Below are 17,090 nucleotides of genomic sequence, written 5' to 3'. Positions count from 1 at the left end.
TGCCCTGTGGCTGAACACTTCAACTCCCCCTCCCACTCCATCAAGGACATGCAGGTCCTGGGCCTCCTCCATTGCCAAACCATTACCACCAATGCCAAGAGGAAGAATGCCTCATTCTGCCTTTGGATCCTGCATCCACACGGAATAAATGTGGATTTCAACAGCTTCCTCATTTGCGGTCCCCCCACCCCACCATTATCCCAACTCAGCAGTGCCTTCTGGACCTGTCCATCCCTCTTTTTTTCCACCCCACCCCCACCCCAGACCTATAACCTTCTTCCTCCCCTTCATTCTCCTATCTATGTCTCAGCTACCCATCCCACCCACTCCCCAATTATCTCTCAGCTCTGGCCCACAACCTCATTCCTGATGAAGGGCTTATACCTGAAATGTCATTTTTCCTGCTCCTCTGATGCTGCCTGACCTGTGCTTTCCCAGCAACATACACTCGACTCTGATCTCCAGTATCTGCAGTCCTCACTTTTTCCATGTTTGTGCAAAGGCACGAAACATGCCTACCAGAAGAAGGGGAAAAATGAAGGAATTTTGAAATGGATATTCAGTGTTACTTATCCAACTCCTGACTAATCACAAAGATAGGAAATCCAAGATGTGTTCTCTCAACTGACTACTTGTATTCTTAGCAGTTGACAATTTCTTAAGGATAGTTTTCTAATTAGAATGTCAAAACTGGTAAAACTTTCATCCCAGCATTGTAAAGTATTCACATTATATTGGAAGCAAATACAACATAGTAAAATTTTCAAGTTATATTTGTTCATCAGTTTTCCATTAGTAAACTCTTGAATTTTGAAAATGTCATGTTAATTTTCTTTTGCAGAAAATTGATTAAAATTAATTAGACTATAAACATTAAATTTAGAACACTTCTACAGTCTTCCCTTTAGCTCTGAAATTTATACATAGATGTTTGAGTTGGCAATTAGCAGAAGGATGCAATAGCATTGTTAAGTAAAAGTGTCTAGATTTAAAGGTGTGCTGTGTATCAGTGCTATTAAAATGAGGACATTTTGGCTCATTTGAAATGTCAAAAACTTACAGAATTTGCAATCGGGTCAGTATTTATGACTAGCAACACTGGGTCTGTAGCCATGATTTTCCAAAGCACAAGGTGGTAGGAGAAGGCAAAACTTGAAAGCCTTGTGCTCTCCCACAGTAGCAAGGATGTCCAGCTAAACTTCCGTTTTACAGATAACCTGTCCTGATACTTGCTTTGAAATCTGAAATTTAAGATTGGTGGTATTTTTAACTTTTGTAAGAATGAATGTTAATACACGAGCTGTCAATAGTGTTGTGGTTAAATTATTGTTACTTTTTAATTCAGCTACTTGTTAAGAAATCTCTCAATCAATCAAATATTGAAATAATCGTTTAAACTTTATTGCATGTAGCAACCAAAATAAACTTGCTTCCTGGAGGGATCTTGTCTCTCAAGTCAACTTGCTATTACCTGATTAATGGTGGAATTTAGCTACAATTCCAACCAACAATGTCTGTCTCTGCAAGTATCCAGAGTTTAACCCTCGTGCAGTATTGTTCAAAATTCTATTTCTGTATTGTTCTGGTGTTGAATTCTTGTACAGTTCTTTTTGTTCTTCAGGTCTATGATGTAATATTATTAATTATTTAAGGTCCTTTCATCCAAAATATTGCAAATCTGCAGCTTGCCTTATTAGAAGTAGGTTCTTTGTTCCTTATTACATTTGGCTTTAACTATTTGAAGACATAGCTTTTCTGCAGTTAACTCCTTAAATTGCTCTGCATGGGAATCATCTGTCATTGTGGCATGAGGCATCTAGTTATCAAGCAGGTGCCAAAACACTTTTTTTCATGTAGTCTTCACACCACCTTTTCCCAGACACTGCCAATTGCTTTCAATTCCTGTACAAGTTTGTCCTTGTCCTGGAATAGGTTATTCCAGACACAATTATTGCTGCTGCTTTCCAGGTGAAACAGTTTATCTTTGTTTCTTTCAAACCATGACCAGTTATTAAAGTTCTGAAGTTTATTATATCACAATCGTTAATATAGAATCATTTTTTCTGTGCATTAGTTTTCTACAGATGCCTGTGTAAAGGTAACTTTTAAGTAGGCATGTTTCATAAGAAATTAAGTAGGACACAAAGTCCTTTTTTGGAAAGGAATTGGACAGGTAACTGAGGATAAAGAGCTGACCTACAGACAAAATGCTGGAATCAGGAATGACACCTGTCTGCTGTTCGGTCAGCATAGGCATAGTGTAATGAATGGCCTCTTTCTGTACTGCCAGCTTCTCATTATTTTATGATTTCGATCTACTAGCGTGTGGCCAGTTAGATCATATGAACTGTCCAAGAACTGTCTTAGTTCTCTAATGAGTGCCTTTGTTTAACATTGGGTGTCAACAAAAAGCCAGGGATGTTTTTATTGCACTTTTTTTTTGTAGTTTACTGTACAGTGAGTTCTTTACAGTGGAAAGAGGCTGACAGGCCAAACCACAATAAGCTGTGAACCGGAATGATAGGTGTCTCTGGAGAGTAACTATACTAGTAGATGAGTTTATTTTGAAAAGCAATTGTTGAAAGTATTAGTTGCTCATATGCAGTCCCCTGTGAAGAGTGAAATGAGCACTTCTAGCACCAAGTATCAGAAAGTTAAAGATTTTGATTTTTGGCCTTGAATCAAAATAGAAGTTGAGAGCACAGTTTCATTTATTGAATTGTATTTTTAAATAATGGGATAAAATGCTAACCCTACAAATGTTTGTTATTACTTGATAGTTAATCAGTGGTGAAGTCTGGGTTCAATTTAACGATGGTTCCCAGCTCCTGGTGCAAGCTGGAGTCGCATCTGTTATTTACACATCTCCTCAGGGCCAAGCAATCAGGTAATTATTTTTAATGTCGTAATGTTATGTATGACAAACACGCTCAATTATATGGATTAGTTAGAACTGTATTCCATGATTTTAAAAAAAAACAGGTGTGGAACAAGTTTTGGCACAGTGGTTAGCACTGCTGCCTCACAGCACCAGAGACCTGGGTTCAATTCCCTCCTCAGGTGACCAACCGACGTTTGCACATTCTCCCCGTGTCTGCGTGGGTTTCCTCCGGGTGCTCCGGTTTCCTCCCACAATCCAAAAATGTGCAGGCTAGGTGAACTGGCCATGCTAAATTGCCTGTAGTGTTAGGTGAAGGAGTAAATGTAGGGGAATAGGTCTGGGTGAGTTGCGCTTCAGCAGGTCGGCGTAGACTTGTTGGGCTGAAGGGCCAGTTTCCACACTGTAAGTAATCTAATCTAATAAAAAAAACTCTGATATTTATCAGATGAGATACCCCAAATGGGTATGGGGAGGCAATGGCCTAGGGACCCTAGAAATGTTCTGAGGATCCAGGTTTAAATCCCACCATGGCAGTTGGAATTTGAAATCAATTTTTAAAATATTTGAAATTTTAAGTCAAATGATGACCATGAAACCATTTTTTGTCAGAAAAACCCAATTGATTCACTCGTGTCCTTTTCAGGAAGGAAACTGCTATCCTAACCTGGTCTGGCCTACATTTGACTCCAATCTCGGCAACATGGTTGTCTTTTAACTGTCCCCTCAAATAGCTGAGCAAGGCACTTGTAACAATCAGTAGAAAGTCTCAAAAGTAATGAAACCGTATGGACAGCATCAACGAAAAACTGGAAATTACAATGGTAAATAGCTGTGTCAACACTGCAGAATCCTCCTTAGTACCATCTGGGAGCGAGTCCCAAAATTGAGGGAGCTATCTCAGATTAGTTGAACAGGAGCCTGATATATTCCATGCATGTCACTGTACCTTGCAATGTCCCAGACACTGGATGAAGTGTTACCAGGCACAAAGGAAGATTGTTTGGAGAAGGTCTGCCAATTTCAGTTGCAGGACACCTCTGAAGGATTTGCCTGAAAAGTAGCAAAATAAAGTTCACGCCAAACAAATGCCAAGCAATGACCATCTCCAACAAGAGAATGTAGCCATTGTCCCTTCTCATTCAATGGCATTACCAGCACTGACTCTCCCCCTATAAATATTCTGGGTGTTAGCATTGACCAGAAGCTGAACTGGATACAAATACTGTGGCTCCAAGAACAGATCAGAGGTAAGGAATCCTGTAGTCCCCTCCTAACTCACCAAACCCAGTCAAAAGTTTGCACAAGTCAGAAGTGTGAAGTAGTACTTACTTGGAAAAAGCTCCAACAACCCTTGAAGCTTGACACTATTCAAGACAAAACAGCCCACTTGGTTGGCATCACACCTACTCACTCTGCTCCCAGTACTCAGCAGTATTGTGTAACAGCAACAAGATATACTGGATATATTAACCAAGATTCCTTTAGACAACACTTCCATCCAGAAGAACCAAGGCAGCAGATACGTGGTAAGAGCACCACCACCTGCAAGTTCGCCTTTCAAAGCTCCCTCCCTAATAGCATTGTGGGTCTACCTCTAACACATGGACAGCTCAGCAATAAATGTAGGCCCAGCCAGTGGCACAGCCATCTCAGGAAGGATATTTTCAAAGGTTAGCTTATGTAATGGCGTGATAACATTTTATCTTTTCCTGACTACAAGCATCTATTTACAACATTTCAGCATCCCAGCAATGAACTGATTATCATGCTACAGCTCCTTTTTTATATATGGGCTAGCAGTTTCGAAGAAAACAAATCACCTGAGGGTCTAAAGATTCATCAAACTAATTCTTTTATGGAACATACATTTTAGAATATTTTCTTCTGTCATTGGGTCTCTTCAAAGGTAACAGTTGCTATCTTAAGTGCTTCAACAGATGGATTTGTGCAAAATCTCTGTAGCAGAGTTCTCCATACTCAGTCTGAGTGGTCATGAAACTGCTAAAAACTCTGCTCTGTGATTGGATAAATTTTTAAATCTTTAAAAAGGCTGAGGTTTAATAGACTTAGTGAAAATGAACTTCAAACTGCAAACAGCTGTTATGCAAGTTGTATATGTAGAACTCTATCATGGAACTAGCATTTTTTTTACAAAACTTGAATTTTGTTGTGCTAAATAGTAAAATGTTTGACATTTCTATAAACCTCAATGTAGATGATATTACATTTTTTTTTTTGTCTGGCTGCTGCACTCTTTTTAGAAGGATGTGAACACATTAGAGAGAGTGAAAGAGGTTTATTAGAGTGGTAACTTCAGTTATGAACATAAACTTGAAAGTTGGGACTGTTTTTCCTTGGAGAGAAGCTAAGCTGAAAGATTTTATAAAAGACATGAGGGGCAATGTTTTTTATACACAGTGGTTCATGTGTGGAATGAACTTCCAGAGGAAATGATGGATGTGAGTACAGTTACAATGATTAAAAGACATTTTGGATTGGTAGATGAATGTTTGGAGGAATATAGGTCAAGTGCAGGCAGGTGGAACTAGTTTAATTTGGGCTTCTGGTCAGTATGGACCAAACTGTCTGTTTCCATTCTGTAAGATGGAAGATTTCAAAATGAGGAGGGGGCTGGTTAGAGTACATGGTGAGAAACCATACCCCTTTTCAAAAGGATGAAAAATGAATTTGCACAAATGAAGGTAATTTGCAAAAGTAGCAAATGTGGTGAGAGAGACTCATGATGATTGAGGCATGGGATGCACTGCCTGAGATGGAGATATGCTCGACTGATACATTCAAGCGGGCATTGGATAATTATTTATATAGAAACATTATTTGGGATTACAGGCAAAGGTAAAAGAATGGCACCAAGTCAATGATGCTCATCCAGAGCTGGTACAGGTACTTAAGAACTGAACAACACTTGCACCATTATAAATCTGTTGAAAACTACCTGCTTAAGTAAAAGATTGGAATTATAAATGCATTTGTGAAAAGAAACTGTTTTTGACCTATACCTTTTTTCATTTTATGGTTTTGTCATAATTCAAATTATGTAGTCATGCTGCATTTATAATCTGCCTCTAAATTCCTTTCTTGCTCCAATATCTTGCTATTTGATGCAAACAACTGAGTATCGCATCTTTTTTATTGGTACCACCTGTCTTTAATTTTTGTCGCACTTTCATCACTACACTTTTGTCCTCCCATGTCATATGCATTTTGGAATGTATACTAACTTTTTTTTAAAGCTGTCAAGTATAATGATTTTAAATAGAACCAGAATTTGCTAATGAAACTATGACCTGGCAACATTTGTGGGAAGAAAACAGTTAACAGTTTGAGTCAGAACTGGACATTGGACTCAACATTTAACTGTTTTGTTTCTGCAGATGCTGCCAGACCTACTGAGTTTCTCCAGAAATTTCTGTACTTATTTCAGGTATCCAGTATCTGCAGTTTTTTTTTTGTTGTTTGTTTGTTTCATTTTGATTTTAAGTAGAACTGACCACATCATCCTCCCCTTCATGAAAAACATACATTATGTTTTGATAGGTATGGGCAAAATGAGAAGATTCCAGACCATGTGAAAGGGAAACTACAGTGCCTCTCTTCAATCCTAGGATTACTGGCAAATCAAACAAACCAACGTACAATTCAGTAAGCAAGCTCATCTGCTATAATGTGAAGTCAGAAGTTTAACAACATTTTCTACTCGTATACTGTCATACAGTATGTTTTCAGAGAAAAACTGAGCTTTTTCTAAAAAGTATGAAATTTGATTAACAACTAACCAAGTTCAAGCTGAAGTTTATAAAACAAAGTGTAAATATGCTATAAATAGTCTGTATATTTTGTAATGCTTGTTAATGTACATTGAAGACTTTTATTTTTCTATTGCTCATTTAAGTGTATTTTGAATGAACATCAATGTCATGTTAAAACAGTTTTTTAAAATGTTGAAGTGGTAGATTGTTGAATTGTATTTGTCTGCTTTATGTATAAAAGGGATTTATACAAATTATATAAACTTGTTCATGAACTTTGGTTTTGAAAGACAATTTTATATAGGCATTATATATACTTTTGTCACTGTTTTGATTTCAACCACTTTAGCATTAATCTATTTGAGGCATGTTCTAGCTTCACACTTTTTTTCATCTATTGTAAGTAGAACACTTCTTTCTATTCCTCTTCCAAAATGAAATTCAGAATTGTACTCTATATCCTGTTACACAACATCAGCATCATGGAACCTTTTTAATCCTGGATTTTTAACACATTTTGAAATCTTGAAATATCGAAACAAAGCAATTTGCAAAATACCAGAAAATATAACATTACTTGCTAATGTGGAAAATGTTAAGAAAATTTGGCTGCAGTACTTATGCATTTTGACTGGTTTTAAAATCAATAAGTATTTACTAATTTGGTTTTAATCTCTGGGGTCCAACCTTGAGTACACGCCTGAAAAGTAATGATTTGCTGAAGTGAATGAAACTAGCATCCATTGCTGAAATAGCATGAATTGTTTCTATATTGTGATATTGATAGTTATCTTACAAAAACAAGTCTAGACTTTGCCATCATTCCCTGTCATTACTGTAAATTATGTATATTGTGCATATATTTGTACTATATTGTTTTGTATATAGTTGACTATTTTAATACAACAATTGTTTTGTACTTTTTGTTCTAGTTTACTGCTATATAAAAATTAGTTTGACTGAATTCCCCTTAAACTCACATTTCAAGATCTTTTGCCCTTTTTTGCAATTTTAAAAATTTACTGTAGGCGTGTATCCTTTTTTTTAAATACAAAGAGGCTGAACTGAAGGTTGTTTAAGATAACAAGAGTTGGCATTCATGATGTTTTCTAACTTGTAACTATCTCAACAATCCAATCACCCATCCATTCCACTGGATAGTTTTCACTTCCCTATTCTGTTATGAGCTGAAAATGTGTTGTTGGAAAAGCGCAGCAGGTCAGGCAGCATCCAAGGAACAGGAGAATCGACGTTTCGGGCATGAGCCCTTCTTCAGCCCTATTCTGTTATGAACCATGAAATAGAAAACAGATGTTGAAGACTGTGTCAAAAAAGAATAGCTGGGTCAGAAAAGATGAGAGCTTTTACAGAAGTGAATTTTATTGTTGGAGGATAAGTTTTAAAAACCACTATTTTAAGTGATCCAATTAAGATCAGTTATTTTCAAATTTACACCAACCGTACAGATTGGATTCTTAAAGTTTTCTTTAAGAATCTTATATTAATCTATTTCATACAATATCAAATGGTTCATAATACTTTATTCATAATTTCAGACTTAACTTTAAATAAAGAATTTTAGTGCTATCACAAAATCTCACTATCAGTGCATCAATTTTACTGTAAAAGTTGTTAATCCATTAGATAAGTTGTATATTAAATAAAATCAAGTAAATTACAACAAGATACAAAGCAGAAAATAACACTTGCAGTTTTTCCCCTACCACTTATTTGAAGCAGCCCATATAAAATGTAAAGTGCAATCAGTTAGGTTTCATCAGTGTGCTTTTTTTCCAAGGCTGGATACAAAATGGTTATTCTCTTTGGCCCATCTTTACTGCAGTCTCTGATACTGGATTGAGAATCGTGAGAGTCTCTTGTATATCAGACCCATAAGTATTATAGCTGCCATCACAATCCCACAAATGGGGCCAAATGTCCATCGAGGACCATAATGAGTGTAAACTTGACTAACGAACACAGGTCCAAGTGTGCGTGCTCCACTTCCAGAGGCTGTTAGCCAGCCCATATAAACACCCTATAAGATTAAAAGTGAGAACAAAATTTCGATGTCATACACTCTTGATCAAGTAAATACTTAATTAAATTGAAGCAGATGCTGTGGTTAAGTTGAAAAATAAATAGCAAGTATTGTTAAAATAATTTAGCTTTTAAATTTGTCAAATTAAGCATATGTAGGAGACTTTTATTTTTGCCCAGAAGTTTTATTCCAACTCCTTCTAGTAGGCTACCTTCCACTACATAGCTAACAAATGAAATACCTTTCAGCCTGGTTTCTGTCATAGTTGATCTGACTGTGAGTAAGCCTTCAATTCAATTTTGCTTACTACACAATTTGTCTATTGGTGAGCAAACCAATGCCAGGTATATGTTTAGTTCTTGAGACTGGTTAGCATGAGCTTGGCTTTGCTCTGATTCTCATCTAGATTTTGTTTTAATTGGTCAGTCAGGTGGAACGTCTGTCATTTTATTAAACCAGTTGTTAAAGACTCCAAATGCAAACTACTACAATGCTTCTTGGTTAAAGGAAGGCAGAATATTGGTGCTGAATGTTTGAATACTTTCATTCAAAATTAAATGATGAATTGTGAAATTGAGGACACTAATTTTCAAATGACAAAAGACTGAAGTAGCAGTTAATGTACTTTCTCTGACTATAGTCTTGGATTACACATTTAAAATAAGATGCAAGAATATAAGCTGGAAAGCAAAAGATCACCACTACACATAGAAACATGTGATAATACAACCAAGCACACGCTAGAAGAGCATGTTATTGAGAAATCTCGAGTCATTGAGAGTCATCTTTATTCATTGCCTGTTGACATTGTAACCTAATTAAACATCTGTTACCTGAGGCTTTGGTCCAAGAATCTTTGAATACAATGTATAAGTCATAACATTACAGACTGGGTACCCCACGCCAATCAGTACAGCGGAAAGAATGTACTGAACCAGATGGATGCTGGGAATATGCTGACACCACACTTGCTGCACAGGACAACCTACTCTCTCAGCACGAAGGTATAGTGAAGGTTGTGTTAAGACTGACTCATACTTTAGTTCAGTAGAATTGTAATTGGAAGTGTTCTTAATATCTGTAAATGATAGAAAAACAATTGGGTTATTTATTTTTAATATACAATTGATTGCCATCAGCTACATCAAGAAGGCAAAGAAAAATGAAATACCATACTAAAGTAGCTTACATCTGATGCACTTTTCAGTAATTTTTGTGCATGTAAATGACTAAATTTACCTTTTTTTTTTGAGAAACTGCATTTGTATCCTCAACATCCTATTGGGATAGTCGTACTTGGCAAACATTGAAGAAAATAACAAAGATATACCAGTGAGAAAGAAGGGTTCTAAGAAAGGGATATGCGAACTCAGGTATTCCAATAGAGGAAGGTAAGGATTACTTCAAGTTTTGAAAGAAGAAAAATACAAAAAGGCAAAGATTAGTAAGCTGGACAATTGGGTCAAGTTTAAAGCAAACAGGGAGGGGTGGGAAAATTTGAGGGTAATGACAGCAAGAACTCTTTACAAATTCATTGAAGAGTAAGGACAAAAAGGCAAAGATTAGTAAGCTGGACAATTGGGTCAAGTTTAAAGCAAACGGAGGGGTGGGAAAATTTGAGGGTAATGACAGCAAGAACTCTTTACAAATTCATTGAAGAGTAAGGTCAGTGTGAATGTAGGCTTCTGTAGAAAGAGGCAAGGGAAATAAGTAGTTTCTGAAGAGTTTAGGAGTTGAATAAATACTTTCTATTTTTCCCAGTAGAGGGCACTATTTAGTGCTTTTGCAATCAATAGCTTTTAATGAAGGGGGAGAGAAAATAAAAACCAATGGTGTTAAAAGTTGATAGGGCTCTGGACCTGATGGGGTGCATCCTAGACAAGTTAAAGGAAGTAGCTAGAGATAGTGGATGCACTGGTTATAATCTTCCAAAAAAAACCTTTAGATTCTGGAAAACTGTCAATGTAACACTTTTTTTAATTCAAAAATCAGAGAGGAAAAAGCAGGTAACTATAGGCCAGTTAGACTAACATTTAAGCTGTTATAATCGATGTAATAGTACAGCGTTTTGAAATAAATGAAAAACTAGCAAAGCTAGCATATATTCATGAAGATAAAAATCATTTTAAAATTCTTTGAAGAGGTAACAAGCAGAATAGATAAAGGGAAACCAGTACATGTGACATGTTTGGGTTTATTGAAGTTGTTTGGTAAGGTACTATATGTTAGGCTATTTGACAATGGAGCCTACAGTGTTGGGAGTAGTATACTGAAATGGATAGAGAATTGGGATAAAGGGGTCATTTTCAGGATTGCAAGCTGTAATTGGAGTGTCACAGGGTACAGTGGTAGGACCACAGTTATTTATCATATATCGAGACCTTTTTTTATCACTGTTTGGTTTGGAGCTAGAAGCTGAAGGTGACCTTTGAGCTGTAAACAACAGCTTTTTTAAAAAAAATCTGCTTTCTTTGAAGCTAAGCCTGTAGGTTAATTCTTGTTCAAAGAAAACTGTAGGTGTTTCAGATGTGATTCATTATGCTCAAAACAGTTGACTAATGTCTGGATATTAACTGGTGCCATGCAGGGATATTGGTGGCAATCAATCAGTCTGACAATGACTCTGATTTTTCCATCATTTTCTAAGTTTGAAGTGTTTTCTGTCAGAAGGATTATGGCTGTTAAAGCTCAGGACATAGATTTAATTTCTCCCTGGTTATCTGCTCATTATCAATTTATTGAGTCTGTTTTAAAAATCAATTGAATATTCTGCACCCACTGGAGATATCTACATCCAGCAGTATCTTCAGCAATAAATCAAGATACAATCCTGTGTGCATGTGATATTATGAATCATAAAGACTGGACAAGTGAAGTGGCTACTTACTTTTGTTTGTCTATGTGAGAGTGGGGACTAGAATCAAAGACGACTGGGTTTAAATCATAAACATTAATTAGATTTGCTTTTTACAAATTTGCTTGACTAAGGGTGACCCAATCTACAGAGGGATATATACATAGGTTAGGCAAGTGATCGATGGAATATAATTAGGGCAAATTTGAAGTTAGGCATTGGGCAGGAAGAATTGAGGGAGCAAATATTTAAATGAAGAAAGCTGCAGTACAGATGGATTTAGAGCCCTTGTGCATTAGATTGTTCAATGGGTCATAGGGAAAGTTGGCCTTTATTTCAAAGAAAATGAAGTATAAAAATAGGAAAGTCTTGCTAAAAACAACACCAGGTACTAGTTAGACATCAGCTAGAACATTTTGCACAGTTTGGCTCCTTGTTTATTCAAGAACCAATGTAGGTATTGGAGGTAACTAGGGAAGGTTCACCAGGTTGATCCTGGGTATGGAGGAAATATCCTATGAAGAGAGGCTGAGTAGATTGGGCCTATATTCATTAGTATAGAAGAATGAGGCAACCAACTGAAGTATACAAGATTCTGTCAAGGCTTTTCAGGGTTGGTAGAAAGGGTTGTTTCACCTTGTAAGAGAATCCAGGACCACAGGGCATAATCCCAGACTAAGAGGCCATTTAAATCCGAGGGAAATTTCTTTTCTGAGCATAGTAAGCTGTGGAATTCTTTACTGCGGACGAATGTTGAGGCTGAGTTGTTAAGTATTTTCAAAGCTGAAATGGACAGATTTTATTTTAAACTAAGAGAATCTGGTTACAGAGGAATGTGGGGTTGAGGATAATCAGTCAGCCACTATCTATTGATAGGTTGAATGGCTTATTTCTGTTCTTACATCTTACAATCTTAAGGACTATGAGCACAAACTACATTTTGTTGATAATGACAATTCCAGGTTTATATCTAAACGACCTGCCACTTTACATGACTGCAAAGCCACATTGCAGAGGTGTGTGGGACTTGTGTAAGAGTGGTGACAAACATGATTGATAGGATTCATTCTCATGGCTCACTGCTTTATGTATGTATGGACCATGTTTCTTCAATGTCTTAGTTGAGAAATCTGCCAATGGGTTCTTTAGTCAACATATACATTGTTACACATGCTCAAGATCAATCTTAATGGCAACCTTGTGATTACAGCCCTAGTCATTTTCTCACCATGTAAGCTTCATGCTTATAATGGGTAACCTGTTAATTTATGGAAAAAAGACAAGTGCAGAATAAGGAGGCTCCAATGGTTACATCTCAGCTACTCATAATACTATTTGTGTGGCCTCACCAAGTTGTACAGTTGCAGTCAGACGTCCTTACTCTTATATTCCAACCTCTTGAAATAAGGGTCAATATCCCATTAGCTTTCATGTTTCATAACAAATTCTCCCAAGTCCCTTTGTGTTACAGCTTTCTGCAGTTTTTCTGTGTTTAAATAATGTTCTGTTCACCACCTTGTTCCAGTATTTCCCCACCTCTAACTTTTTTTGATAAATTGAATACTGCGCAGGATTTGACACCCCTTGCACAATAGCAGATTGTTTGTGTAGAATATTTCTTATGATCTTTGTGTGTGTACAAAATGAGTACTCTATTGAAATATGTTTGTTTGTCAAGTAAGCTGTTACGTGGTGCAGTGCCAAACTGACACAGTACAACACTAAAAGCACCATGTTCACCCTCTTCATTCATGATTGCTGATAACCATGACAACCTGCCTACCTATGTGTGCACAAAATGCAGTGAGCATGAAGAAAGCAAGCTAACGCCGCCGATGCACAGGGTGAGAGGGGTTAGTGTCCCTACTTGCAAAGTGGGCTGGCAGCAGCACTGCAATGTAATGTATCAGCAGGCTCTAAAGTTCAGTATTAATGTACTAACCTTTTATAAAAGTGAGTCAAAGATGTGCCATGACGGTGATGAAGAGCATAGAATATAGATGTGATGAGATTGGTGCTTTGCTGTTGCCAACCTCTGCAGGTAGGTTAGAGGCATTACTGCTCATGCAACATGCCTCTGAGATATTGAGAGGACACTGACCAAAATGCAAGCCTACAGAAGATGCCAGTGAGCTGTATCTGCTACCTGGGAAAATTGCAACCCACGTGTAAATGAGGTGAGATTTGCATGCTTTGATATCAAATAATTAGCTAATCAGTTCCCTGCCATTTACCAGCAAGATTCTCAATCAGGAATAAAGGAGCAGGAGTAAGCCCATCAAGCCTGATCTGCCATTCTGTGGCCTAACTCCATTTGTCTATTTTGGCCCATGACCCCTAACACCTTTTGCAAAACAAAAATTTAAACTATCTTTAACTTAAAATTAACAAGCGTTCACTGCTGTTTGTGGAAGGGAGTTCCAAATCTTTATCACTGTGTTTGGAAGCACTTCTACATCGATCTGGCCCAAATTCTCAGGCTATGCAGCCCAATTCTAGAATCCACAACCAGTGGAAAGAGTTTCTTTATCTATCATGTCTTTTCCTATTAATATCTTGAAGGCACACTTTCAGATCAGTCCTTAATCTTCAAACTACTTGAGAAAACAGCCATAATTAACATAATCTCTCCTCAAACTTAATACCTGAAGTCTAGATATCATTCTTGTAAGCCTCCACTGAACTCCCTCCAAGGCCAATATATCCTTCCTGAGGGGTGGTGCCTGATCTGCTTACAGTCCTCCAAATGAGGTCTAACAAAGCTTTGATGCAACTGCAACATAACTTCTGCTTTCTTATATTCTAGTCTCCTAGATTTAAGGGCCAGCATCCCATTAACCAGCTTGATCATTTTCTGCATCCGTTTGTGGTATTTTAAAGATTTGTGTGCCTGAACCCCCAAATCTCTGGTTAGATTAGATTCCCTACAGTGTGAAAACAGGCTATTTGGCCCAATAAGTCGACACCGACCCTCCAAAGAGGAACCTATCTAGACCCCCTTTTACTCCTGCCTAATGCACCTAACACTGGGCAATTTAGCTGACCAATTCACTTGACCTACACAAATTTTGACCATGGGAAGAAACTGAAGCACGTGGAGGAAACACATGTAGACACCGGGAGAATGTGCAAACTCCACACAGTCGCCTAAGGCTGGAATCTAACCTGGGTCCCTGGTGCTGTGAGGCAGCAGTGCTAACCACTAAGCCACCATGCTAAAGTCACTTCAGACAGCCACTGTAGTTAATGTCATACCATCTACAAAGCACCCTGATCTGTTTTTGATCCAATATAGATAAATTCAACTTCATTACATTGAACTCCATCAGCCAGATTTGCCAATTCACTTAGTTGATCAATACCCCTTTTTGTAATGTTATGCTATCATTTACATTGGCAATACCACCATGAACTGTGAAAGTCATAGTAAACTTGCTAAGGACACAATGCCATTACCCAAGTCACATGGTGGCTCAGTGGTGAGCACTACTGCCTCACAGCGCCAGGTGCCTGGGTTCGATTCCAGCCTCTGGCAACTGTCTGCATGGGTTTCCTCCCACAATCACAAAGATGTGCAGGTTAGGTGAATGAACATGTTAAATTGCCCATAGTGTCCAGGGATGTGTAGGCTAGGTGCATTAGTCAGGGGTAAATCTAGGGTAGGGAAAGGGGTCTGGGTGGGTTACTCTCCCGAGGGTCGGTGGGGACTTGTTGGGCCGAAGGGCCTGTTTCCACACTAAGGATTCGACTTCTAATTCAAGTCATTAATAAAAAGTGAATAATTAAGGCCCTAACCAATCACCTTGTGGGACACCATAATTGACAGCTTGCCAATTTGAGTATCTACCCTTTATCTCTACTTTGTCACCTTCCACTCAACCAATTTCCCAGCCATGTCAGCAATTGGCCCTCAGTTCTGTGGGCTTCTACCTTAACAGTCTTAGACTTCCAGAAAGCATTTGATAAATATAATGTAGTGAACAGGGTAAGATCAATACATTCGTGACCTGTTCAAAAAATTCGAAGAGGTTTTATAGGGATGAATCCATGTTATGAATCCATGCTGGCTTTCCCTAATTAGCTGAAAATGAGGTGTTCAGTTACCCTGAATCCTTGGTTATAGACTCCAACAATCTCCCTACCGCAGGTATTAGGCTAACTGGTCAGTAATTCCCTGATATTCCTCTTCTGCTCTTCTTAAAAAGCAGAGTGGTATGTGCAAATTTCAATCCAGAGGGATGACTCCTGGATCTGGGAACTTAGAAAGATTATACTTCGGGTACCTACAATGTGTGCTCCTCTATTTTGCTTAACACCCTTGAATGGAAGCAGTCAAATCCTAGGACTTGTCACTCTAATTCCAATAATTTCTTCGGGGGAAAAAAAACATTTAGTTTTATTCAGTCCCTGTCCCCGATCTAATTGATTTCTTTGTGACTTTCGGCTAGCTATCCTCCTCTTCTATTGTGATACAGGCCATTGAACTCTTACGCAGAAAATTGTACTATTTTTTTCTCAACTTCAAGACTTTTTTTCCCAATCTTCCACTATTTTCCCAACACTCTCACCATTATCCTTGATTTGGAGATGCTGGTGTTGGACTGGGGTGGACAAAGTTAAAAATCGCACAACACCAGGCTATAGTCCAAGTTTATTTGGAAGTACTGCTTCTAGTAACTATAGGCCGGTGAGTCTCACTTCTATTGTGGCAAAATCTTAGAGAGAATTGTAAGGGATAGGATTTATGAACATCTGGATAGGAATAATGTGATCAAGGATAGTCAGCATGGTTTTGTGAAGGGCAGGTCGTGCCTCACAAACCTTATTGAATTCTTTGAGAAGGTGACTAAGGAGGTGGACGAGGGTAAAGCGGTAGATGTGGTATATATGGATTTTAGTAAGGCGTTTGATAAGGTTCCCCATGGTAGACAACTGCAGAAAATACGGAGGTATGGCACTGAGGGTGAGTTGGAGGTTTGGATTAGGAATTGGCTGGATGGAAGAAGACAGAAGGTAGTAGTTGATGGCAAAGTTTCTTCATGGAGTGCCGTCACTAGCGGTGTTCCGCAAGGATCTGTTTTGGGACCATTGCTGTTTGTCATTTTTATAAATGACCTGGAAGAGGGGTTAGAACGTTGGGTGAGCAAGTTTGCGGATGACACAAAAGTCGGAGGAGTTGTTGACAGTGAGGAAGCATGTGGCAGGTTACAGCAGGATATAGAGAAGCTGCAGAGCTGGGCAGAAAGGTGGCAGATGGAATTCAATGTAGCTAAGTGCGAGGTGATTCACTTTGGGAAGAATAACAAAAAGATGGGGTACGGGGCTAATGGCCGGATACTTGGTAGTGTGGATGAGCAGAGGGATCTTGGTGTCCATGTACACAGATCTCTGAAAGTTGCCACCCAGGTAAATAGTGCGGTGAGGAAGGCATATGGCGTACTGGCTTTTATCGGTAGAGGAATTGAGTTCCGGAGTCCTGAGGTCATGATGCAGTTGTATAAGACTCTGGTACGGCCGCATCTGGAATATTGTGTGCAGTTTAGG

The 17,090-nt window shown here is 38.2% G+C and overlaps 2 protein-coding genes across 3 annotated transcripts in view; one reads left to right on the top strand and one right to left on the bottom strand.

Moving 5' to 3' along the window:
• The window catches only part of plk4 (polo-like kinase 4 (Drosophila)), a 68,031-nt gene extending 60,138 nt beyond the window's left edge, over nt 1-7,893 (top strand). For both annotated transcript variants that reach the window (XM_043674183.1, XM_043674182.1), the window contains exons 15-16: nt 2,781-2,887; nt 6,440-7,893. In XM_043674183.1, coding sequence (XP_043530118.1) covers nt 2,781-2,887; nt 6,440-6,548 — 216 coding nt within the window. In that variant the 3' untranslated portion in view covers nt 6,549-7,893. The remainder of the gene's footprint in view (nt 1-2,780; nt 2,888-6,439) is intronic.
• Nucleotides 7,894-8,134: 241 nt separating this feature from the next.
• The window catches only part of mfsd8 (major facilitator superfamily domain containing 8), a 52,824-nt gene continuing 43,868 nt past the window's right edge, over nt 8,135-17,090 (bottom strand). Inside the window, exons 9-10 of the mRNA XM_043673950.1 lie at nt 9,526-9,831; nt 8,135-8,689 (exon numbers count right to left, since the gene is read on the bottom strand). Coding sequence (XP_043529885.1) covers nt 8,486-8,689; nt 9,526-9,831 — 510 coding nt within the window. The 3' untranslated portion in view covers nt 8,135-8,485. The remainder of the gene's footprint in view (nt 8,690-9,525; nt 9,832-17,090) is intronic.

Source organism: Chiloscyllium plagiosum, chromosome 32 (assembly GCF_004010195.1).
Source record: "Chiloscyllium plagiosum isolate BGI_BamShark_2017 chromosome 32, ASM401019v2, whole genome shotgun sequence".
In the NCBI taxonomy this organism is placed as follows: domain Eukaryota; kingdom Metazoa; phylum Chordata; class Chondrichthyes; order Orectolobiformes; family Hemiscylliidae; genus Chiloscyllium; species Chiloscyllium plagiosum.
Note: the sequence above shows the minus strand (reverse complement) of the source record. Positions and strands in the feature narration are given on the sequence as shown.